The sequence below is a fragment of the Cuculus canorus genome, chromosome 1 (assembly GCF_017976375.1).
Source record: "Cuculus canorus isolate bCucCan1 chromosome 1, bCucCan1.pri, whole genome shotgun sequence".
NCBI lineage: Eukaryota > Metazoa > Chordata > Aves > Cuculiformes > Cuculidae > Cuculus > Cuculus canorus.
Window position 1 is genome coordinate 98169859 of NC_071401.1, and position 26257 is coordinate 98196115.

The 26257-nt window shown below is 38.6% G+C and overlaps 1 protein-coding gene across 4 annotated transcripts in view; it reads left to right on the forward strand.

The window, feature by feature from the left end:
* Positions 1 to 26257, forward strand: part of GRIK1 (glutamate ionotropic receptor kainate type subunit 1) — a 173894-nt gene that overhangs the window by 116000 nt on the left and 31637 nt on the right. For 2 of the 4 annotated variants that reach the window (XM_054072433.1, XM_054072441.1), the window contains exons 7-12: positions 1799 to 1942; positions 17068 to 17175; positions 19016 to 19060; positions 22050 to 22163; positions 23364 to 23567; positions 24193 to 24416. In XM_054072433.1, the coding sequence (XP_053928408.1) occupies positions 1799 to 1942; positions 17068 to 17175; positions 19016 to 19060; positions 22050 to 22163; positions 23364 to 23567; positions 24193 to 24416 (839 nt within the window). The remainder of the gene's footprint in view (positions 1 to 1798; positions 1943 to 17067; positions 17176 to 19015; positions 19061 to 22049; positions 22164 to 23363; positions 23568 to 24192; positions 24417 to 26257) is intronic. The other 2 variants (XM_054072449.1, XM_054072456.1) reach the window with 1 other exon arrangement.

Consider the following 26257-nt stretch of genomic DNA (forward strand, 5'->3'; position numbering starts at 1 on the left):
GGTGCACTGAAGCATTCACACCAAGCCTCTTTAGAGTCTCTAAGCCTAGGACACAGACAGAATGGGGCTCCAGTGGTCAAGTAAAATTCAGTCCTGAACGGACATGCTCCCAGTCTAATGTCCCCACTCTAATTAAAAGTCTTTTAATCAGTAAAAAAAAATCATCTGAAACCCATTGACATTGATGGGAAACTTTCTATTGATTTTGAGGCATTTTGCATAAGGCTTCTAGACTCTCAGTCCGCTTGGAACAGCTATCTGTTTTGAGACACTTGCTGCTGAGAACAGCTGTTATTGTCTCCTTCTGCTTGACTCTCCATTTATTATGTTTCCAATTTGCTCTGATTGTGGGAACATTGTTTTGGGCAGATCCTGACTAGTGTGAAAAGGATGATTCCTCCTCTTCAGTATACTAAGATTAGTTGATAAATTCAGATCATATTTGATTGCCAGCAAAAACCTCCAACGGATAAATCTGGTGGTGTTGTGGTTTACTTCCGTAAATGAAACAGGCAAAGAATCAAATCTATTAATTTCCCAAAGCAATTTCATGGGAAAGGAATAAAAAATGGATTAGCTTTGCATTTCATATAAATGAGTCCAGTTTCTCATCCGTGGAGTTACTACTTTTTTTCTTGCCCCTGTTTAATTATTCAGTAGCTTTACAAGAAAGGTAAGCACTTCATTTTTACAGCATCCCTGTGTATTAAGCAAAACATGACCATTCCAACCTCAAACATTAAAGCACTGAAGCACAATGCAGATGAAGGCAAGATTTTTCCAAAAGTTCCCTAAGGTAGAGGGCGGCAGGGTGTGTGATTTTGGTTTGAGCCTTACTGGGAATGCTTTTAAACCAATAAATCTATTCTCGAAAATACAGATGCTTAAATGACGTCCAGTAATTTTAGTAATATTTGAGCATCTAAGGGCTGTGTTCCTTTGCCCTGTCTTAGACAGCTAGAAGTTAGGTATAAGTCAAATTAATCACCAAAAAAAGATACCCTAAGAGAACAGTTCACCTGTCTCTATGACTGCATGTGAGGTATGGTAGGGGAACAGCCCTAGCCAAATCTCAGTGGGGCCATTTGACACATTTGTGCCAAAATCCAAAATCCTTGAGAGCAGCAGACACTTAGAGACGGTAGATAACTGTTCGGTGGGATAACTGCCAGATGTGTGGTGGGATTTATTTCCCTGGAAATCAGGGCCTGCCTACCCCATGGGGAAGAAAGCAATCCTATAAGTGCCATAAGAAGAGCAGCAGCTGGTACAGGCAACGTGCAGGAAACCCTCCCACATGCCCCCAAGGCATATCAACCTGCAGGCTGGGCAGAGACTGGCTTGTGCACCTGCATGGTGCTTGCAAATGACACACCTGGAGATGCTGAGAGGCTTTGGCAAATCCTATGAGGAAAATTTAGAAGACTGAGTACTGTGATGTGCTTGACCTAAGACACACCTGGAGAGTGGGACTTGGGTGCTGTATCACTTGAGGCATCTTAAAATTCCTCTCCGTATCGCAGAGCTACCCATGCACTCCTTCCTGCATTAGACTCATTGACTTCTCTCTTCCTATAGCTATTCAATGTAATTTTCTTCCCAATGCTCGACTGAAAATATTCTGGAATTAAAATAACCTGCCAAAAAAATGGATTTTGTTACACCTCAGATTCCCATGAAAAGCCCACTAGTGGCCTTTTCCGTAACACCAACCTGGGGAAACCGTTCTCAGTAGAGAAAAGCAGAGATCAGACACAAAGATGTACATTAAAGAAAATATTTTTGTTTTTTCATGCAGACTGAAGCAGCTCTGATGTACGATGCTGTTTACATGGTAGCAGTGGCCTCCCAGCGTGCCTCCCAAATGACTGTCAGCTCCCTGCAGTGCCACAGACATAAGCCATGGCGTTTTGGACCCAGATTTATGAATCTGATAAAAGAGGCAAGTGTAGACCATCTGCTTATGGTCAGCATAATCCTTCCTTCCTTGTTTACCACACTGGCTTGTGTTGTTGCTCCCTGCTCTTTTTCATTTGCTATACTATGGTTTCTGGCACTTTGTTAACCAATTCTTCCTTCAGCTTCCTAGCAGAGAAACGTTAACTTACGGACAGAAGGCTGCAGCTTGCGTTCTGGTAGAGACTTTATCTGTTCTTTCAAAAAAAAAAGAAGCTGCTAAATCATAGGTGTGGTTAAATCTCAGACTAATAGACCATAAGACTTCCCAGTCATTTTCTCAGTTAATGTTTATAATTTCTAAAAATATGAGATGACTAACAAGAGCCATTCTAGAGATTGAAAGAAAAGTGTGTCTGTAGCTCTGGGGTTTTTTTCTCACTAAATTCCAGTTATTTTACACATTGTTTGATCAGTAATCAATATCCAGAAAATTCTGCAGACAGTATTTCTGAAGAGGTAAATTGCTTCAGGAAATCATGCACTATTTCATAAGAATCTAGCACGGAGCTAGCTTGATCCACAGATGTTCTAAAAAATACACATTTTAGCTGAAGAGCCTTCACTCTTCCAAAAATTCAGATTTTATTATGAATTTCAAATGGAAGCTTTTCCTTTAGGGTGTGGAAATTAAAATTGGAAAATATGTGGAATGTCCTATATATAGTTTATATATATATATATATAAATACTGTCCATGACAGTGTGATTCCTACCGGAGTCACATACGTTAGCACTTGTGTAGGTGAAACAGGACTTGTAGGCTGAGGTACAAGGTAAATGGTGGCAGCATGTCAGAGCATACACCTGAATCGAGAAATGTAGTAGGAGCAAACTGAAAGACAAGACATGTGGTGGTTACAGAACATGTAGAAGGGCTGTCATCACCTTCTCCAAACCTTTCCAAGTAAATTTTTAAGAATTGCTACAGGCATGATACGACATGGTGATTCACCTACACAGAAAGCATTACAAGTTACTGAAACAGTACTCTCCACACAGGGTGTTTTATGAATTTTAAGGTTTCCTTGTAACCTTCTCTCTTCAAAAGTATAAAGAAAATTCAAGAGTTATCTTGGTACTCAGAGACCGGACTTAAGAATTAGAGAAAGTTTGAGATACTCTCCTCACTGCAGCACAACCATGGTAACACCCAGTGGAGACAGGGAAGTAGCACTGGCAAAGATTATTTCTCTCACACTAACATCAGCCATGCTGCATCCACCTCTCTCACTGGTTGGGAGGTGAGGTGACTGTAGTGGGAACGGTAAAAGACAGGAGAAAATTGCCTCAGAAGTTTTTGTAATAAAGGTAAACTTCTCCCTTCCTTCTAATTTGATCTAAGGGGGAACCTTTGCTCTTCTCCTTCTTAACCTCAAACTAAATGAGGTAGCATTGCTATTCATACAATTTCTGGTACATTTTAAGAATAATTATAATGGAATTGAAAGTCCGCTGAAGACTTTTTATTAGTGAACACACCTGCATAATTCTGTAATGGTAACCTACTTGTTTTGGATGATGCAAAAGGTATAGCATAAGGGTCCTGAATCCTAAGTCAGAAGAAGTACTTTGACCAAGAGTACCAGACGTATCTAAGCAGGTCCAGTTCACAGCTTAAACAGTTATACAGTTCACATTTATTGTGTACAGGTAGCTTCTCTTTCATGGAGTGAGATATGTGAGCTAATTATTGATCATTTTGCAGATAGTGTCTTTCATGCTCAGTAAAACACTGATTTAAGTACTCTAAGAGTCTTATCTTCCTGTTTCTGTTGTAATCAAAAAAAGTGATTTACAAGTAGGGAATAAGGTTTAATTAGACAATATTACATTTCCTTTAAAGGCTGTAACAGGGGTTGGAAAGTGAATAGCAAATACATTTGGACCTCCCTAGTTCGTGTTAGTATCTGGCTTGCTTACCAAGGGCAGATGAACTTTATAAACTAGAAATCAATGAATAGGCATGGAGAAAAAAAAAAGCCAAGCAGGCAGAATGATAGCTTGGGCCCACAGAAACATAATTTAATTTTACTCTTCTATGATGCTGACAGTCTGTGAAGGCATTTTACAGACTGGCCTGAAGACAAATATTCTGTACTGCAGTCTAAATAAACTTTCTGACAAAGAGGTTGCCTGCAATGAGTCTGCAGGTGCTAACACTTAGCAAGTACCTTGATGGCTCTGTGGTGGGATATAGCGTTTTATTGTCAAGGTTATGAGAACTGCAGTCATCTCATTTGCTTTGTGGACAAGTGCTATAAAATGCCATACTGGTGGTAACAAAAAGTACCTCAGAACCTGCCTGGACATAAGTAGAGGTAAAGGTGGAAAGTCTCTGGCTTGTATAGCAGCTGATAGGCTGCTTCTTTCTTCACTCAGCAGATGGCAAATTATTTTTTTTTGCAGTTTGTCACTCTCTTGTTGTGAAGTCAAGGTTTAGGTCATATTTGGTCCTCAGGTATACATCGGTTAGCTTCTTCCTGAAAGCAACGGGGAAGTGGACATCCTAGGGCAAAATATTGCCTTTGGATTCATGCTGATCTGAATACATGCACGTTGGAGTTGATTTCTGAGTTTTCAGAGTACGTGAAAACAAAAGATAGCCAGTTTAATGTGAGACTACCCCTCTCTCGACCTTAGGACTTTGGGTAAGTGTACCAGGTAACAGGAGTAGCAGATCCACTGCCTGTTTTTCTTAATGACCAAGACTTGAAGTGCTGCTAGCAAGACTATAGAAGAAAAGCAATAGCAAAAATGTCTCAGGCTACAGAGTAATTAATTACAGCAATCAAAAAAGTAATCTTCTGTTCTTTAAAGAGCTCATGAGCCAATGTTGATTGTAGGAAGCATTTGGAAATTTGCCAAGAAAAGTAAACCTGTCCAAAGCCCCCCAGGCCTGAAGATATCTTTGAGGTCAGAGAGGTCATGTGCTAAGTCTTGCAAAAGAGCATATTACTTAAAATACACTTTCTGGGATCAAGGTTCTTCTACAGTAGCTCATTAAGATCTTTTTAATGAAAAATAAATCCTTGTCGGAACCTTTTCTCTCTCAATGACCTGATGACATTCATATCTAACTGATATTTTAATCTTGTAGCCTTTATGGAAGCATTTGCAGAGAGTTCACCTTACCTGTGCCCGGAAAGAAAGAGGTCATTGTCTCTCTTCAGAGAGGGAATAGGGAGAGAAAAGATGAGTACATCTTTCCTAAAAGTAAAAAGTGTGCAAACATGAAACGGTTGTTTATAATTGAATAATCAAATTCCCTGGTCGTGTCTCCTTTAAAGCATGAGAGAAGCCCCAAAATAATGATTGTCTGTTCTTCAATTATCGTCTAAGCCAATGTGAGCTCCCCTCACTCAAATCCAGAAACAATTAAAAGAATGACTGCATAGAGAATTATTTCAGAAGACAGAGATGCAGACTTTATGTTGAGTGACTCTATTAAATCCCCTCAAACAGGAACACAAACACAGATCTCAACGATTAAAAGAAACCTGAAGCATTTACATCTATATTTCAGTTTATGTTCTAGTTTTGACAAGATACATTTCAAGCATATCTGGTTGGTAGAGACCAGGAGCGAGAACAATCTGTCTAGGTTCTGCATCGAGTAAATGAATACAGACTTCCTTTCATGGTGTGACATTAAAAGCTCTCAAAAATCCTCTGAGCTGAACCAAAATTTTGTGTAGGCTAATTTAATGACAACAGAAAGCAACAAGATAAGTGGAGTAGTTTTTTTCAGGCACTATCACGTCTGTAAAACTTTCAAGCCTCTGTCTCAACTTATTTGTAATAATTCTTCTGAGTGACGATGTCCCAGTTGGACTGGAAAGCCAACCACGTTCAAATGCCTTCAGGCTCAAGAAACTCTTTCATTAAGAGTTTATAAAGGGTTTTGCAGCCTCACCTAGTTGGTTCTTGTTTCTACAAGTAAGAAGTGGCAGGCCTCATGGAATGTATCTGGTCTGAGACAAAGACAAAGATTAGTAAAATCGAGGCTTTAAAGAAGCCTACTTATATTCACACATCATTTTCATTGCTAAAGTTTTACATTGAGACCTTCAGTTAGCTTATTTGTATACACATTTTATATTTTTTAAAGCATCCAGCACTGTGTGACTCTGGTCTGTGGATCAGTAAAATTATTTTTAAAAAAAGATTTATCCAGTCCTTCCCTGTACAAGAGGACAGCAACTGACTCAGCTTCAAGAAATGAAATTATGCCACATAGCCATCTTTATTATCTTGGGTTGTTATTTTGTCTGCTTTTTGAAACCATGGTGGTTATTCAGGGTGTGGTACTCTGTGTTCTGGTTACATTGGCTATAAATGTTTTTATTTCATGTTTCTTCTTTACAAAAATAGAAAAAAACCCTCAAACTTTATCTATATCTATATAGATACAGAAGAATATAATTCCTGGAATCTTCTTTTCCGAACTCAAGGCATTTAAGCAATTGATAGCCTGACTCTGTAGAGAAAGAGACCTCTCCATCAGCATTATTAGGAAGACTGGGAAACAGGAAGGCATTGTAATTTCCAGTCATCACAAAATAGCTGGGGAGACCTGCACCACAGGAAAAAAATCTTGTCAGTCCTCTGGGCTGAACCACTTCTTCACGTAGACTAGTGACCATAAAAGCAACAGGATGGTGGACTTTGTCATACAGGAACTACCACAACTGTGTATTTTTTAAGCCACTGGCTCAACTTATTTATAATAATTCTTTTGAATGAAGATGACTTGGTATGTTAGCTTCTTGCTAGCCCTTACTTGCCTCCAAAACCAGCTGCATGTCTACCTCACCTGTGCAGGGAGTGTACAAGTGATTTAGAAACTCCTGTTTGTCCTGAGGTATCTGCTATTTACACACTTGTTCCAGATCTGGTTGATCTACAATAAGAAAGTGGTAGATTTCTCTGTTTTCTCACATTTTTAGTGCCATTTTGCAGCTTCTGTATTTTATTTTTCAGCACATAAATGCTTTAAACTTTATATACTTTAAATCTCTGAACTGTTTGATGTTTACTCAGCGCTTTAGGTGCAGGTTTCTACTCTCTCATTCTAATCCACTGGTGCAGATGAGATCCTACTGGGTTGTTTTTCTCTTGGCACAGAGAAGGCAAGCAACCATCCTCAGACTGTTAGATTTTCTGGGAAGCTCTGGTGCAGGGAACAAAAGACAGAACTAATGGGTTGATGATGGCACAACCACATCCAGAATGGTTTTGTCCAGATTTAATGAGCTGACTAACATTTTGAGAAAGAGACAAGAATGCGTGAGGTCTTGATTAACTAGTAGCAAGTCACAGGGTGAAATTTTCAGGGGATTCTTGATAATAACTAACTAAATCTAAACCAAACATAGAATAACACCAGAAGAAGAAGGAACTGAAGATTTTTCATTACAGGAAAAGTAAGAATTTAAAATAACACATGAGAGAAAGCAATCCATCTGGGCAGATATTAATCAATATTTTTTGGTCAAAATTGGAAATATCTCCAAACAGAGGAGCACAAAACGTCTTCTAAGAGAACAGAACCTTTCTTTTGTTTCATTGCCTTCTATTACTGCAAAAGTCAACATGTAATAGTATTTCCATGAGGCTAAAAAATCTACAGAGTAGAACAGAAAGAGCAGTGAGCAGTACAAAACTCTGGATGTCAGAACACCTGAGAACTCAAACTCTCCCCTGCTGTCTGAGGAAGGATCTGTGTGTCAGTCACCCAGTCATTTTGCTGCACAGACATCTCTGTGCATGTGATGGGAAAGATGACAATATTTCAGCTCCAAAACATAACATAAAATCTGTTCTTCTGCATCTCTGTCATCACGTTTTATTTTTGAGTCAATTACAGCATCTATAGATACTGGCTGTAGTTATTTTCTGTCTCTGGTGCTGCAATATCTAGTTAATTCAAAGAAAAGCAGTTATTTCTTTGGTATGACTTCTCTTACCAGATAAATTGATATTAGGATTTGATCCACTCTCATTAAAACAAACATTTTTCATTGTTTTACTTTTTAAAACTTATTTCTTGTCCATGAAGTAATGGATGCATTTCTGATACAAGCCTATTACTATCTGTTACTTTGAACTGAAAACTCTTCATTAAAAGAGTAAACAAAACAACTGCTAGAACTGCATCCCATGATGATTTATTAGCAAAAAAGGTCTGCTTTCCAGGAAGATAATGTATGGCTGAGATTAATGCCAATAGGAATTCCTATTCTGAAATGAAATTTCAAGTGGAAAATCACGTAATTTAAGGAATGATCTATGCACAGATTGCTAAATAATGGTCCTATAACTTGTATTCTAAGAATAAGTGCATATTGAATTCATAAAAAGAAATATGCTAGGTTCTGATAATGTGATATTTAAAATAAAAACCAGAAATCTGACAAAAAGATTTTATTGGACATATTTTCTTCCATTCCTTTTTACTTTCTTAAATATTACCTGGAAAGTAGATTTGTTTATTAAAAAATGAGTAAGAATTAAATTTATAAATTTATTTTATCAGAAGATGTGGAGGATGTCTTGATATTTGCTACACAAAACCTTTTTTTGGAACATATTTTGTATGTCCTGGCCTACTGAAATTGCTCATCATTTCCTCCACGTTGATATTTTTATTTAAGTGTTAGCGCATGGCCTAAACTGGATGATAAATTGTACTGGAAAAACTCTCAGAAGCCCTAGTCACATCACCATTGAGCCATTTGCTGTGCACAGCCTTTCCTCCAAAGAGCTTACAAGATAACTGTTAAATGCAGATGATTTAGGTTTTGGAGCAATGTACTCTCATTGAAACAAAACCTGTTCCTCAGCCACACAACCTCCTACTCTCTCATTCACAGGTTTGCCAGCACTTTGCTCCCATTACCTCAGGGGAAATGACACAGTGCCTTGCACCACATGAAGCCCCTACTGGCTCCTTGTCATCCCTGTTGTTCAGTGAGCTAATATCACTGCGATAGAACAGCTCAGCTAGGGAGGACATTTCCCACTCAAGATGATGGGTGGGAATGCCAGACCTTCGTCTTTGGCTCCTGGCTGTGCTGCGCACTCTGTGCAATCATGAGCAATTCACTTCGGGACAGCTGTAGAACTTGTGCCCTGATTACCTGACAAGGCAAAACTGGTCATTGCTTGGATAGATGCTTCCAATATGCTGAAGTGATCAAACTGTTCACCATCCGTGCTTGTAGCTACCACATCACTCTAAAACAAAAGCAGCAGGACCTAAAATCTAGGTGAAGAAGTCCTGTAGCTGGAAATGCTGTGATTCCCTTCTGTAAAAAACAGATGTTGTCTTTTCTCTAGTTAGTGTATTTAGTCTGTTAGTTGTGTGGAACAGGATTTCTCTATGTACTGTCTCACCTATACAAGCAGCAACTGTTACAATATGACCCTAATCCCCATTAACACAGTAGTGTAATGTTATGGTAGATCATAGTCAACAGTAATCCCACGCAGATGCTTTGGTGACAGTCATGTTTGTGCATCATAAAATAGACTCTGCTCTTATTAGGAAAAATAACTGACAAAGTTTGACCTTCTTTTCTAATTCTCCACACCCACTCCCTCATGTCTGGTATTGATATAAAGCAATCTGGTAGATGTAAGCTTTAAAATAACTCAAACACTTTTCAAACATACGCTCTGAGATTAATCCACCTAACCCATCATCCTCAAGTATTGAGGGTTCCTTGTCAGATTTGTCACACCGAAAACCTTTCATATGACTATCTTCGAATGTCATTAAGCTCATCTACTGTTCTGGAAATGAGTGCTCTTGAGAGGCTCACAGAACAGCCTGTGACTTAACTAGGAAATATCCCTTTTCTATTTACCTGCCATTTCTCTCTCTTGTTTCAAGACAGGGGTGTGGTCAGTCTTCTGACAGCTGCCTAAACCCCTTCCAAAGAACAAGCTTCCACCATAGCTCCTTCTCGTGTCCAGAGAAGAGCAATGAAACTGGTGAAGGCGCTGGAGAACAAATCTTATGAGGAGCAGCTGAGGAAACTGTGGTTGTTTAGCCTTGAGAGAAGGAGGCTGAGAGAAGACCTTATTGCTCTCCACAACTACCTGAAAGGAGGTTGTAGAGTGGAGGGAGCTGGCCTCTTCTCCCAAGTGACAGGTGATAGGACGAGGGGGAATGGCCTCAGGGAGCCAGGGGAGGCTCAGTCTGGATATCAGGAAAAAAAATTTCACAGAAAGGGTCATCGGGCACTGGCAGAGGCTGCCCAGGGATGAGGTTGTATCATCATCCCTGAAGGTATTTAAAAGATGGGGAGAGAAGGTGCTCAGGGACATGGTTTAGTGGCAGATAGGAATGGTTTGGCTCGATGATCCAAGAGGTCTTTTTCAACCTGGTGATTCTATGATTCTCTTTTCCATTCCGGTGCTGCTCAATAAAAGCCTGTGATTGTTCCAGTCCTGGACCTCTTCTGAGTAAAGGGAGTGTGAAGCATCATGATTTTCAGTGGGGTAGATAAAACCCTGTAATGGTGAATGCTGAAATTCTTTTTGCTACATCTGTTATGCTACATTTGGGCCAGGATAATGGAAAAGTCATACACTAACTCACTATATACCATAATCCATGGGGATCTCTTTTAGTAAGAGGATTAATTGTAAGAGCTGATAAGTTAATGTGTGGCTCAAAACATGTTATGACTTCCAGTGTAACTAGAAGAACTATCACTATCACTTAAATCCATGAACTGTCTCTGCAATTCTAATAAAGGAGAAGTTTTCTATTCCAAAAGGAAAGAAAACCAAAGGAAAATTAAAGTAAACATTACTTTGATCATTACTGTTTTGGTTAGTATGTAGTGGTATTGTTATTTATGGTATTGGAACGTTTTGTTGTAGTGCAGTGATCTGTGGGATTCTGAGTACGTGGCCACAGTAGGTTTAGGTATGTCTGTTTTATACATTTTTCAGATATCTGATTTTGTAGATAAGAAGCAAAAGTTTGTTGTGGGGAAAAAAACCAAACAACAACAACAAAAAAATGAGTTCCTTCACTGTCTTGTCCCTTGCCCTCAAGCAATATAATCAATATCCTCTACATATGTGCATTAATCAATAATTGTCAATTATTCTGTAGCCATCAGAGTTCTGCTCTGTTAATAAGTCTAAGGCATAATGGAAGAGGCATCATTGCCACCTCTGCATTTGAATGTCAGTTAGCACCACAGCCCTCATCAGAAATTTTGGATTACCAGTTTAATACTTGACATGCTGTTTGAGAGCCCCATATGTACTCATCTGCCACCTTTTGTTAAAAGCTGAAGGATGCCTTAACTGAAGTGGCATGGAGACACTAGCACTTGTGGTGATTCCTTTGCTGTCATTCTTTCTAGGCTGCTAATGTTTAGCTGGAAGAAAATGCTCTAGTGAAATGGTGGCTAAAGAGAATTGTGAAGTCTCTCTTCATGACACAACTGGTTTCCTTCAAGTTGCTCATTTTGGGAGACCAGCACAGAAGCTGAAAGATTTTTCTAATCTCAGTCCAAATACATAATACATTCATTTTAGAACATATGCCCAAAAAGACTATGAAGTTAGCCTGTCTGTGCCTTTGTGCAATGATAAGTGAACAAACGTAATTTGGGAGGTTAAATGCTTTCTGGATTCTGGGTCAGATGATTGCCAATATTTTTTTTCCTATTGCTTCATTCATCATTAAAAAAACCCCAAAACAACAACATCCTGGTGATGTAAGTTCGTACATTTTATTTCACAACTGTGGTTATTTAGAGGTGTAAATTAAATCAATAACTAATGTTCAGTTTTGCATACTAACTTCTGATAATAAATAAACAGATTAAAACAACAAAAAATAAAAATACAAATATGCTTAACATAGATAATTTAAAAAAATGTTACAAAAATCAGTCTATTTCTTGCCATTGTAGGTTACCTTTAAAATGGTTGGGAAAGAAACCTACCAAAGGTCAAGATAATTCCACTGGCTAGACAGGAAAACTGAGTAGACAGGAAAATATTGTCTAATTTGGGAATCACTCGAGTTAGTTGCAGCAGGGTTTTTTTTTTCTGTGCCTAGATGCGTTTGTAGGGCTTTTGAATGAAGAAGCGTGTAATTTAACATTGCGCTTATATCCAAGGATAGCTGGATAACTTTTCTGCTTAGCTCTTCATTCAGAAGTTTTATCAACTCCTTTTGTTCATATATTTTAAAAAATTGTTAAGAGTTGTGACAGTTTTTCCTTGTAACATTTGAAACAGATTCAATGTGTACACATATTTTTTAAGTAATATAGTCACAGTTTTATATGAATTTCGAGATGCCTATTTGTGTCTCGGATTAGCTCTGGGAATATGTTCAATATAGGAGGGATCTTATTTTTTTGAACAGTGGGAACAATAAAAGTTTAAAACTTGAGTTTGAAATTCTAAAAGAGTTTGCTTGATTAATTACAAGTGGAATTGTAAAGAATAGATTCAGAAAACTTTTATTTCATAGGTTATTGGAATAAGTGGAATATTAATAGAAGAGCAGAAACATTATTTAACATAATAGTTCTAAAAGTTAAAACAAGATTTTGCCTTTGCATTTTTCTATTACCAAGGCGCTTTGAACACTTTAAAAAGGATCTTGAAAAATTTAATTTCTTCTAATCTGAAACACAACTATCTGGTATCTGTCAGTGTGTCACTAGGCTCAGAAAGAGAAAATATGCCATAGGCAGCTAAACGGTTAACTGAAATACTTGGATAAACTCATATTGAGTAAGAGAGAACAAATACATAATAAAAACAATCAATTTGTCTGAGAAGGATTGACACATTTTTGTGCAATACATTATCTACAAAACTGGCTATATCCCATTGAGTCTGTATCATAAAGCTGAATATTTACTTAATCAATGCATTTTGTACACTATGCATTATGATTTCTTGATCTAGTTATATCTTGCTAATAGAAATATGGAAAAATGAGGTCTGATAGAGACAAAAAAACAGAATATGAAATTTACCTATTATTTTACCTTATTAAGTCTGGTCGCAGCTGAACTAACTGATTCTGTGGTTGAACTCGGTTGGCTTTGGCTGAAACTAAGGCTGCTATAGTAATAGATTCGAGATGATCAACTGGAAATTGATATAAAGACCACATGATGGTGATGTGAATTGATAGCACCCTTCTGGAGTATTTGCTCTTAGAAGCTGAGTCAGCATAATTTTCCAGTTGTTATAGTTTTCCACTAATATATTTATATGCAAACCAATACTGTAATTTGAGTATTTAACCCCCAGATTTCAGTGTCTGTTTTGCCCGTAATCTTAATTTTTTTAAGTGATATAAAAAATATAAAGCATCACAGTTTTAATTAGGTTGCTTTGGATATTTTTGCCATGTCAGGTACCTAACAGCCTTCAGAAATGACTGAATCTTTAATCTGTTCTATTTACCACCTTTTCAATGATTAGCAAAAAAGGGTCTGAGTAGCTGCTGGTCCTGTATGGTTTGCTTCTCAGTTACCAGCAGAAACCAATATATTGGGTTAATTCCTCATTTTGTTTAATAAACGGAAGAAAGTCATCAAATGTTTACAACTTAGAAATAATAATAATAATCTGTTAAAGCACAGTATTGAAAAATGTGAGACCTTCTTTTGAACACTGCATTGCGCTAGTGCTGCAAACAAAACTCCCTAAAGAACATTTCATCACAGTTGTGATGTCAGAGGCAGACTGCGACCTTGCATAAATGAGATCTAAGACAAGCAAAGGATGTTACAAGCAGAAGCCACTGAAAATAACATTTTTTAACTAAGCTGCAAGCTCTGCTCAAAATTATACAAACAGAGTCAAAAATGCGTACTGTCCCTAAGACTTTCAAATTGTACCCTTAGTTCCTCTAATATTAAAGCAAGGACAGAGTGCAAAAAAAGCAATTACTTTTGATAAATTACATGATTAGGTTCTGATTCAACTTTTATTATATCCTGTAACATTTAACATGGAGTGTCACTAGAAACATTAGAACTGCTATAAATTCTGCATATAAAAGCATGAAATCTCATTGCTGTGTTAAACAGCGGTGTGGTTTCTGACTGTTCACAGTTCTGCTTCATTTCTGTTCATTAATTGCATTTGAGAACTGTGTGATTGCTGTTTATCCTGTTTGCCTGAACACAGCAGCTAAAAGACACTCACATCCTTGGTTTACCTGCCAGGCATCTAGAAGTGGTGGTGCACAGCTTTGATTTTGAAGCAATGATACCTTTCACTTTCTTTGCATGTAGCAGGAAGTTCTGCTTTAGGACTCAAATTGTATTAAAAGCTTGGGAGTTTTACCATAACCTTTCAAAGGCCTGGGCTGGACTGTAGATTTCTATCTCATTTTTCCCTTTGTTTCTGAAGGAAAACTTTTGTTTCTGATCAGGAAAGAAACATCACCTCTCTGTCTAAACCTACTGCACACACAGGTACCACAACTCTCTTGAAGTCAGAAACAAAATTATGCTCACTGGACTCAAGCCCGAATGTTTTATTTTTGCTTAAAATAAATACAATAAATAAAATAAAAATTCAAAATTAAATTTAGAATTCAAATGGTATCTGAACCATGTGCCTCACAAATAAGGGTTGAAAAACTTGTTCAACATTTAAATTTGACTCTTCTGAGACACGATCGCTGACTTCTGTTTGTAATTTAAGTCACATTTGGGTCATTATTTGGTGGTCTAAGTGGGATTTAAGTTAGACAAAGGCCATACGCTCTTCTCTGATACCTTGAAATCTGACCATACACATATGTAGATTGTAACATCCTTTCTTTCCACTTTTTTTAATGTGCAGGTAGAAGCACCAATGCTGATTTTCAAAAGAGATCTAGCATTTCACCATATAAATCTTTTCTACAAGATTAGAGATGTAGGCTCCTAGTACTATTTCCAAAAATAACATATTGGTTCCTTTATTCAAGATCATATCACGTTAACAGAGAAGCTGAGCATCTGATATGTAATCGTTAAATGTGAGCATTTCACGGAAGCAAATCGCCCTCTAAGGAGGAATTGATCTCTAGAGATCATATTTTAAAAAATGTTCCAACTTTATGAATAAGAGATGGGGTCATGTCAGAGTAAAAGAAAGACAGAGTGGAAAAGAGATATTATATGATGAAATGCATTCATATGTGTCCCCTTCTGCTGTCTTAATTATATCAGCATAAAAATCCACAAATGTTTCTCTGTTTACAGCTGAGATTTACATATGTTCCCATGTCATTAAGATGGAAAGTCTCATAACAAGTTGGTTACATTTGTGCTTTTCCATGCTTCAAAATCCTGCTGTATTTCCACAAAATTCGAGATGCACCAGATTTGTCTGAGACACATGGTGCTAACATTCCAGCATCTGAGATCAAATCCTTCAGATTACGAGCTAGAATTTAGATTTAACAGAAAGGGGAGACACCATTCTGTAAGTATGTTGATATTTAATACAGCTTTCCTTATGTCATCCATCTACAACAAATTAAATGAGGCAAATAACAGTGTGCAGTAGAAAAGCTTGTCATTTAAGAATTATTTGTCTGACACATGTGAAGATATTAGGCCATCATTTATCATCAGCCTTTCTTGTATCTTTGAAGAATTTAATCTAATGTGGAAGCTCACAAAAATAGATTATAAAAATTGTCTGCAGTTTGAAATCCATCAAGTACTTTCTTTTATAGATAAGCTTCAGCTCTAGGGGAAAAATGGTGCCTATAAGAGAGACAGATAGATCTCATTTAAAAGAAAGTGAGCTTGCTGGGAAGCTCATGAGATACAAGAAACTGAAATTGCAGAGAAAGTTAGTTCTGGACAGTGGTCCTGCTGCACTAAAGAAGCCTTCTCCAGCACAGGGAATCATCATTGCTATACAGAGTGATGTCCAAAGTCCATTCCTGTAACTAACTCCTGAAGACAATGTTTAAAATAAGGAAAAGTGTGATTTCACTTAATTATGATAGAATAAAATGCTGTCTGGACCAAAATTGATCACTTGTAACTTGTACACTGTACTTCAAATATGTGAGACTTGCGTGTACCTTACACTGCAAGTTTTTGTTACGTCTTTGTGACTGAGTGCCTTTTTTCAGAGAGCCTGCTTTTAGAGCCATCATCATCATGCCATTGACACCTGTGAGCTCGGGTAGTGGTGGAGCTCCTATAGGAATGATGCACCTCATTTGCTTACTTGGGAACTTGTGTCTTCTTCCATGGGGATGCAAAATGAAGCATTAATGAAACAATTCAGTAAAGTCCAGGACATTAGGAGTCCAGTGCTGGTAGGAGACATTTAATCACAACCTGTCCAAGAAATCAAGCAAGAATGACGAAAGCCCTGCTTTCCTTTATATGTTCCTGGAAAAAATCTGTATTTCTGGGCTCTGAGTAACAGAGGGAGTACCTATCACAAAAGACTAGGAAATGCACAACTCAAGTGCTGAGAAAGCTTCATTAGTGATTTGGGATGGTTAGCTACATTAGTGATTTGGGATGGTTAGCTACATTCCTTCAATTAAGGACCTTCTGGGTATTCCTATTCCGCACTGATTGTTATTTGTTACTCATTTGACATGGAGAACTTAAAAGGACCTGGACCTAGAGAGTATTACTCCAGTGAGGCTGGTGGATTTAGGCAGTTGTACTCCAAGATTCAGACCCAAAGCATAGACAAAGCAGACTCCTTTTTTAGTTTCTTAGTGAATTCTCATGCAGCGCAAAAAACCTGCCTTGTCTAGGCATGTGCAATACATATTTTATTCTCCTTGTCTCTCTCTTCAGTATATCTTTTTACATACAGTACTAGACATATGTAAATCAATATATATAAACTGTCACAGACTTGTGCCTGATTGTAAAATGCTAAACATATTGAAGACAAACTGAATAAAAAAAATTGAAGAAAGTGTTTTTATCAAAGTAACAAAGACACATATGTTTAAAAAAAATATTTGGAGGTGATTCAATGCTACAGTTAATTTAAAATGCAATATTTATTATGACTTCAGAGTAGTTCCTACTAATTGTTACAGGGAAGAGGTTTTTTGTGTTCACACAGGCACGGTGGGATGGCCTGACAGGGCGCATAACCTTCAACAAAACGGATGGCTTACGGAAGGATTTTGATTTGGACATTATTAGCCTCAAGGAGGAAGGAACAGAAAAGGTAACCAGAACTTTTGTAAAACTACAACAGAAGGCTAATTTGCAAGGGTGTAGGAGAGACTGTTTTCAACTTGAATCTCCTGTGCTTGGGATTAAAACCACTATTCTCAAGATTATTTAAGTGAAAATTAAGACAGATATGAACTACTAAGATTGATTTATTATTTTACAGTGTGTATCTTGCATTTTGAGGTATGAGTTAGAGATTTGGTACTGGAGATAATTATCTAAATGGAAATAATTATTTTAAGTGCACATAATCTTAAGTTTTGCCACTGTAATTTAGTATGGTAAATTCATATATATGTATAAACCCTAGACTTGTCTTGCATGTACTGCTTTTAATAAATGTGATATGACGGAGAGGTGAAAGAAGATGCTTGACTAATAACCTTAGCAACAGTTGAGTTGTTAAAAATTCTTTGTGTTTTTGAGATTAGATTGGTTCTTTTTACTTAACATCTCTGCTTACCACAAATTGTGCTGAAATGTTGAGACTACAGGGGACTAAGTTAGTTGTAGCATCTGTGTTTGAAAGCAGAAAGTTTTGCATGATACAATTTCAGAAATTGGTTCTAGAAAGCTGCCTGACAGAGAAGGACCTGGGTGTGTTGGTTGACAGACAGCTGAATATGAACCAGCAGTGGCCCAATTGACCAAGGAGGCTAACAGCATCCTGGCCTGTATCAGAAATGGTGTGGCCAGCAGGACCAGGGAAGTGATTGTGCCCCTGTACTCAGTGCTGGTTAGGTTGCACCTTGACTACTGTGTTCAGGTTTGGGACCCTTACTACAAGAAAGACATTGAGGGGCTGGACTGCATCCAGATAAGGGCAACAAAGCTGATGAAGGGGCTGGAGAATAAGTCTTGTGACAGACAGCTGAGGGAACTGGGGCTGTTTAGCCTAGAGAAAAGGAGGTTGAGGGAAGACCTTATCACTGCCTACAACTGCCTGAAAGGAGGTTGTAGTGAGTTAGGTGTTGGTCTCTTCTCCCAAAGGACAAGTGATAGGACAAGAGGAAACGTCCTTGCGTTGCACCAGAGGAAGTTCAGATTAGATATCAGGAATAATTTCTTCACCAGAAGACACTGGAGCAGGCTGTCCATGGAGGTTCTTGGGTCACCATCCCTGGAGGCATTTAAAAGATTGGTAGATTAAATGCTCAGGGATGTGGTTTAGTAGTGGGCAGGTATGGTTGGACTCTGTGGTCTCAAAGACCTTTTCCAACTAAACGATTCTGATTCAAACGAAAGACACAAGAAATACACATTCCTTTAGGATACTCAGGGATACACGCCTCTGAAAAAAGAAAAATATCCATGTCAAAAGATCTTACTCTACCACTTATACACTCTCCTGAAGACACAGAGCTCCTTGACTTACAGAGATCATAGAGAGAAGCCCAAAGCCACAGATGCATTTGGCCATGTTTCACACTAGCCAGATGGCGCTGCTTCTGGCATCCACACCCCGACACTGCCAGCTGGGGCCCATGCTGGAGACCGAGTACTTGGGGGACCCTGGGTGAAGGTGGGATGGCCTTGTCCCAACACTCAAACAGCAAATATGGACTCCCAATGGTCACCACAGGCCTTCCTCCACCATTGCCTAGGAAGTACCTGCTATGGGTGTCCAAAAATCCCTAACACAGGTATGACTGCCAGTTCATGATAGCTAGAGACAACAGTGTCCCTTGCTTTGTGTATACTGGCTTGACTCTGAATGATAATCGCTGTTGGGTTAATTGTGACTTAAAATGTAATTGCTCCCACACAGCTCTCCAGATTGGTTCTCTTTTCATTTTTAATAAAGAACTCTGTTTGTTTTTCTCTATACCAAGGCTGCTGGCGAGGTTTCTAATCATTTATATAAAGTGTGGAAGAAGGTTTGTACACAGATGAGTTATGCAAAAAACCTTTGGGATGGGTCTTCAGACTCATCTTTTAGGTTTTGACAGTGACTCCCATATTGCAGTTTAGAGACAGAAGTCCACCTGAGAGTATGAAATTTTCTAGTACGATGTTTCATCCTAAGTCAAATTACAAATAGTAAAAATACCTTGGCAGGATTCAGATTTTTCACCAAAGTAATTTTTTAATTATTATTTTATTTCTTGCAAGCTGTGCTTTTCTTCTGTTAGAGCAGAGGCACCTGGCTACAACATTAGCACTTCTTTTCTCAGCTGTTATCATTCTTGATTCACCTAAGAGTCACCATGAGTTGTAAATTTGCAGCATTTTGAATGTGTATGAGCTTCAGCAGCAGGGACTGCTTTAACATGCAGGCTTCAGGGGGTTTGCCTGTGCAGGTAATGTTTGAGCATTGTTGATTCAAAAGTTTGACAAGTGAGTTATTAGCTAGTTAAGAAAATAATACAGGTGGTTAAGTGGATGCTGTCATTCACTAACACATGGAAATTTTTACTAAGCTTGTTTATAAAAGAACTAAATTACCGCAGAAATCTCAGCCCTCTTTTAATTTGAGGTGCCTATACCTGGTGGGTTAGGCACAGAAGTGGGAGTCAAAGATCAGCTCCATGCCCTGCTCCCCACTGGAGGTACAACTCATGGTTGCCATTTTGTATTGAGAAGATAACAATTGCATTTACCGTGTTTAAAGTGTTCTGGAGTCACAAGATAAAAACTTCTCATAACACTTATCATTATATTTTGTATGTATTTCATACGGATATTATTATTTCCCGGCCCTCCCACATACACAGTTAAAAAATGTTTAGGTTTTATGTTGTTTTGAGATGAATTTTAATGCTATAGAGTAGATCAGTGAAAAAATTCCTGTTGCGCTCTTTTCATGTTGTTATAAAGCACATACTTAACAACCTTGTTTTAATCTTTAGAGAATCGGGATAAAGCACAAAGGCCTCCATTTCCCTCATTACTGGTGAATAGATCATCCTACCTGACATGCAGAATGCTATTGAACCAATCTCGCTTTTGACTCTAGGCATTTTGTGTTATACTGAATTGATTTAAACCAAATTACAGCTGGTTCAGAGCACAGGCTTGCTGAGAAGGGCTTATAACACCTCTCAAACTTGTCACTAAACTGCAATAAATCCCCCAGATTTACCATAGTGATGTACTACCTTGGCCTCATTCTTCCAGTGCCCCTCCGATCTCCTCCATCACTCTAATCAAGATTGACCTGCGGTGTCATTCTTTTATCCAGACGTAGAGTGATCTCCTGGTGTATTTTGTATGCACTGTGACTGTGTTGCTCCATGTTCTCCATGACTGTTCTCCTCTTCCTTGCTGCCAGCCAATAAAAGTCAGCCATATCAAGTCAGTAACAACAAGCGGAATGGCTTTTTCATTGACTGAGCCACCTTGGTGCAAATTCAAGGACACTGGTAATTTATTATACTCCTGGCATAGGCTACCATAATATCCAACATTTTATTTTGTTTGTACTTTCCAAATCAGTTTCCCAACCTGATCTAAGCTGGAAACAAAAGGAATGACTGATAAACACTTGAAAATTAGTTTAAAAAAAAAAATGGCATGACTATCCTAGTTAAGCATACTTTGGAAAAAAAGTTTGTGAAAGGCAATAGCAATGGCATCCAGGGACACAAACACAAAGTTTGTTTGAAATGACACAATTTTTACCCCAAATCCACACTCAGCAGGCACAAACTAGTCTGCTGGGTTTGGTTCAAAGGCAACACCATCTCTGCCTGAGTTAACAACCAAAGAAAAAGAATCCAGCCTGGATCTGAAATGACTGAGCATCCTACAGGAGATAAGACACCTTCAGTACACAAGAGAAGTCAGTGCATTTTTATCACAGACTTACTTGGCAGTTTTTCTGGCAATCCCAGCAGGGAGGATCTGAAATCCAGTCCCTCTGAGGTAGAGCTGAAACATGCTGGCAGAGTGATGAGACTATGTGAATGGCTGTGTGGATGGCCAGTATCAGTCCCCCAAGCAATTGGTCTAGTGCTCTCCACAAATGTCCAGTACAAAGGAAACCGTCTGAGCCGGCCCTTTACCTGCAGTTTTCTCCCATCAGCCTTCAGCCATGCTGTGTATGTAAATCCAAAGGCAAAAAAGACCCCTGAAAGTGCTTTCAGGCTGTGTTTATATTATTTAAATATTTATCGGAATAAATCAACATGGTTATAATTTCTACCCTCACAAGGTATCCAGCCAAATCTACTTGAATCATGATGATCTTTCCCTTGAGGCTTTGAACTGGGCATTGAATACTGGAATTCTTCATTATGTCTGGGACTAGAAGGGAATTTTCCTTTGACCACTTATATTTACTGATCAAATACTGATCAGTGTGCAAAGTGGTACCACCTTGCTAGCTCTGTCATATATAGTAGTCAAGAAGTGACAGAATAATCTTTGCTAAACCTGCTGAAGGCACAGTAGAAGCAAAAGGCCAGTGCATCCATCAATCTACTTCAGCATATTTATTCAAGCTTTTAATCTGTTGTATTGGAAGAGAGAGGTCTTGCTATATGTTTCAACTCTACCATTTACAAAACTTTTAAAAATCATCAAAGCAGACATTTGACATTTTTTTAGCAGGAAACAAAGTCAACATGTTCCACTTTTGCAGAAAATTGGCTAATACACCCCTGTATTGACATGCCTTGTACTCTTGCAGCTTGTTCATTTCCGCCTGCTTTTGAAAGGGCAGATTGTTCCCTGTGTTTTCTAAATCAGCCATCTGATGTTGCTGCCTTACTCAGACCTACAGCCGTGTCCCTTCTCTAACATTGCAATTGGTGTCTCTTTCTGTGGTGGTTAGAGCCAGTGCACTCTTCCTAGGTGGTTAGCATTTAGGGAAATGTTTCAGCTTGCTGTGGCTGAGTAGCCGCTCACCTGCTCTCTTCTGTGCAGATTGGGGTTTGGAACTCATACAGTGGCCTTAACATGACAGACAGCAATAAGGACCGATCGACCAACATTACAGATTCCTTGGCTAACCGGACACTCATTGTCACCACCATTTTGGTAAGTCTTGCTGGGCAGAGGTGATGCCACCAGCCACACTGTAGGATGCAGGCATTACTGATGGTGGTTTGTGGGGCTGTTCGCAGCTACCTTTGCCACCTCTACCCTGCACCCCATGGTTGTTTTCCTCCACGCTAAATAATGTTTTGTTAAACTTGCCTGTTTTCAAGCAAATTTCTTGATTTAGACTCAGAATTGACATACACATTAATCCATCCACAAGAGGGATTCAAAAATACAACATTGCCAATGAGTTTCAGTAACCTCCACCTCCAAAATTGTTTAGCTTACTTCTATATTTCAGAGATGAACCCTGCATACTTTCCTTCTTGGAAGAATTAACTCACACAAATGCTCGGATTTCAGTCAATACTTATATGTCCTTCATTTTTAATGAAAATGAGATGAAGAGGACTAAAAAAAAAATGTACCAAACAGTGGATAGACAGATTGGGTTATGTCCTTACTATGATAAATGGAAAATATCCAGCTGGGTGTTCATGACTTGTTCAGGCTCATACTTTCCACCTGGCCAGTAATGCCACTTTTTTACAGTAACTCTGCCTAATTCCTCAGGAGGAGGGAAGAAGCTCAAAGGCTCCCTCTTCACTCCCCTTCTATGGCCAGAGGTCTTTTGCCACATTAAACTGCAGAAACCTGCTTGCCCTGATCTTCTCCTATACAAAATCCTTTTAAAAGAAAAGCAACAAGGTACTTTGCAATCTGCCTGTGCTGTTCTCTATTCCCTCAGGTGAATACTTGCACAACTCACAGCTATGTAGTACATTTGAAGATTTTTTTAATAAAGATTTCTGTCTCAGAAAATAACCAGTTTTAGGTTTTCCTTTTTCTGTTCTTTAGCCTTCTCTCTCCTTCAACATCCTTCCTGATCCCTTAGGAAAGGACAATGTAGAGTACAGATCTTGGATCTGATTTTGGAGCTGCTAAGCACTGCTTAATTAAAGCTCATAGGAGCTTTGAATGGTCTATTCCACTGAAAATTAGGGCCCTTATGCTTATCGCTAATTGATTCAGTCAATTTGTTAACACACCTAGAACAGCTTTTAATGGAAATGGTAAATTACTGGTTTCCATTTAATTGCAATCAATTTATAAAATATTCACAGAATTTAGTGAAGCCTATATAATCTGAAACAAGACTTACTTCTGTTGTTGCATGTCACTTGTCTTTTTCTATAGGAAGATCCCTATGTTATGTACAAGAAGTCTGACAAGCCCTTGTATGGAAATGACAGATTCGAGGGTTATTGCCTGGACTTACTGAAGGAGCTGTCAAATATTTTAGGCTTCATCTATGAGGTCAAACTAGTTTCTGATGGTAAATATGGAGCCCAGAATGACAAAGGAGAGTGGAATGGGATGGTCAAAGAGCTCATAGATCACGTAAGATTGAATAATCCTTCTCTTTTTATTCCCCTTTCCCCTGTGGTATTTTATATGAAGTCAGCCCAAATGAAATGTTTTCACTAGTTTTCGGTTCTTTCAGAGCAACTGATCTGTCGTTATTGCCACTTGTCAGAGTAGGAAGTCACATCAGTACATGTGAATGAACAGTTTGCATATGCTGGGGGGAACTTCCATCTGTGGTGGGGTGGAGGGTACTGAGCTAGGATGGGTCCTGTCCACCCCTTGGCTACAAACTCCAGTGGCAAAGATTGAGCTTCCACATAGCCTCTGCCCTGCAGCAGCCTCTGATCTGTGAATGTAGTCCCTGTCCAGATGCTCTGGCAATCCTTGCTTGTAGTCTGTCTGCCCCTGTGTATAGGAGTGAGCCCCATATCCCTAGTCATACCTCTTCTACTCAAATGAAAGTCAAAATGACCCTCTACTTGCAAAAGAGGAGACAGAACATCAGGTACCAACTCATACCCTAACAATTCTGTCTCACACTTCAGATTTATAGTCAAATTTGGTTTAGTTTTTAATGCTTGGGGGAAAAAACGGAAGGTGAGGTAGTGCATTTGCTGAACATGAAAAAGAATAAGTATTTTCCCATTTGTGTTTACAGAAAGCTGATCTGGCCGTTGCTCCTCTCACAATTACCTACGTAAGAGAGAAAGTAATTGATTTTTCAAAGCCCTTCATGACGCTGGGAATCAGCATCTTATATAGGAAGCCAAATGGAACAAACCCTGGTGTTTTCTCCTTTTTAAACCCTCTTTCTCCTGATATTTGGATGTATGTTCTCCTAGCCTGCCTTGGGGTCAGTTGTGTCCTCTTTGTCATTGCAAGGTAAGACAAAGACATAACTTTAGACACATCTACATTAACTACCTCTCTTTCTGTAGGTGTTGCGTGAGCCTTGCAAAGTAGATATGTATAATATTATCCTAAGAGTTTTACCCAGTCCTAAAGCATAACGTTCTAGAAAGTCTTGTGGTATTTTCATATCTATGATGCTATCACTTTTATATATTGCAATGTGATGAGATTTCACTTTCCTGAAGGGCTGAAGGGAGAGAAATATCTGATGAAATGTGTCAGCCTTTCTTTGTCAGTACACAACACCTCAGCAGACTACATGTTGGAAATCAGTTTCTATCACTTGTACATACGCACATCTCTTTTCCACTGACAGTGCATACACTTAAAAGGTAAGAAAGGGGATGTGAGCATATTTTTTGCTGAAGGATGTTAATTACTTCAGCTAATTTCCCCTTGAAAATACAAGATAACATGAATGGGAACCTGAGGGGGCAATCTGCAAGGTGAAGTATATCAAAGGCTCTCTCCCAGCACTGTCCCGAGATGCACCTTGCTTGTCAGTGGCAGGCTTCCAGTGATGTTCCTACTCAAAACCAGCAGGAAATAAGCGCATACACACCACTTTTCCAGATGAAGCAAAAGCTGATGATATTCTCAAAGGCAGGAGTGCCACAAAGTTTCTGGACCAGTGGACCACAGTCACATCTCCAGAGGACCAGCAGAGCACTCTATACCCTTATCCTAAACTTAACATTTTAATTCTAGACAGCTCATACGGTTCCACAAACTGGATACAAGCTACATATTGTGGCCTCAGAGATCATGAACCACAGTCTGGGTTCTTCTAGGACCTTGAGCAAGAGCAAATCAAGCATGAAACAAAGTGAACTTTGAAACTTGTCAGAGGAGATTGGTCATGTGGGACACTTTTTTTCTATACTTGGAAGTTATTGCCCTTTTCTTCAGATAGTGGCCTCAAAATTTCATTTCCAATTCTGTTCATTTGATTTCATCCTACCCTTCATTTTTTGCTTTTCATAATTTAAAACATAAATATTTTTACTAGTGTTTCACAGAGATTAATGTTTTTATCCTTTTTATTGAAGACCCCTAATCAAGCCTTTCCCTACTTCCCTTATGTATTGTTTTGCATGTGCATCAACAAAACATTCCACATTAACAAAGTACATCGAAAATAGCCTGAGAAAACATTTACACTATGAAATATAAGAACTGAAATGGTCATTGGGAGTCTGCATATTCACATCACAGCAAAAGTAACAGAAATGCTGCAGTTTTTATTGCAAATGATGGCATTCAGCTTTAAGAAGTCATCAGTAACATATATATTCCTATGTATAGATACAAATGCCTCATTCAAAATCATAAATAATTGTAATCTGAATCATTAATTCTGACAGTATAGCACATTGTGCCTGATTTCCACTTGCGTGTGACCCATGTCAAAATAAGCTTTTGCTGCTTTTCCTTCAGTTCACTGTTTTCTTTTAATCAAAACACACGGTCCCTCACAAACTTCATTCACAAGAGCAGTTCTGCTGAGAGTGACTGGCCTCAAAAATATATTTCTCTGTTGTCCGCTGAACAACCCTTGTTTCTGACGGACAATCTATGTGAATGCTTCGTGTGTTTTCATGTTTCTATACCAGTACCGAAGTACAGAATTTTGTGGGATTTGCTTTTTCCTTTTAATTGATGATTCTGTGAAGAAGGAGGAGGGTATTAGAGGAGGAGAGGTCATGGGTTAACTTATTAGTGTTGGCCCGGGGAAAAAGAAAGAATTAATCCGTCTCTGACAGATATGGGACTCTATACAATTAGTCATGACTTCCCACAAGCTCTTGCAG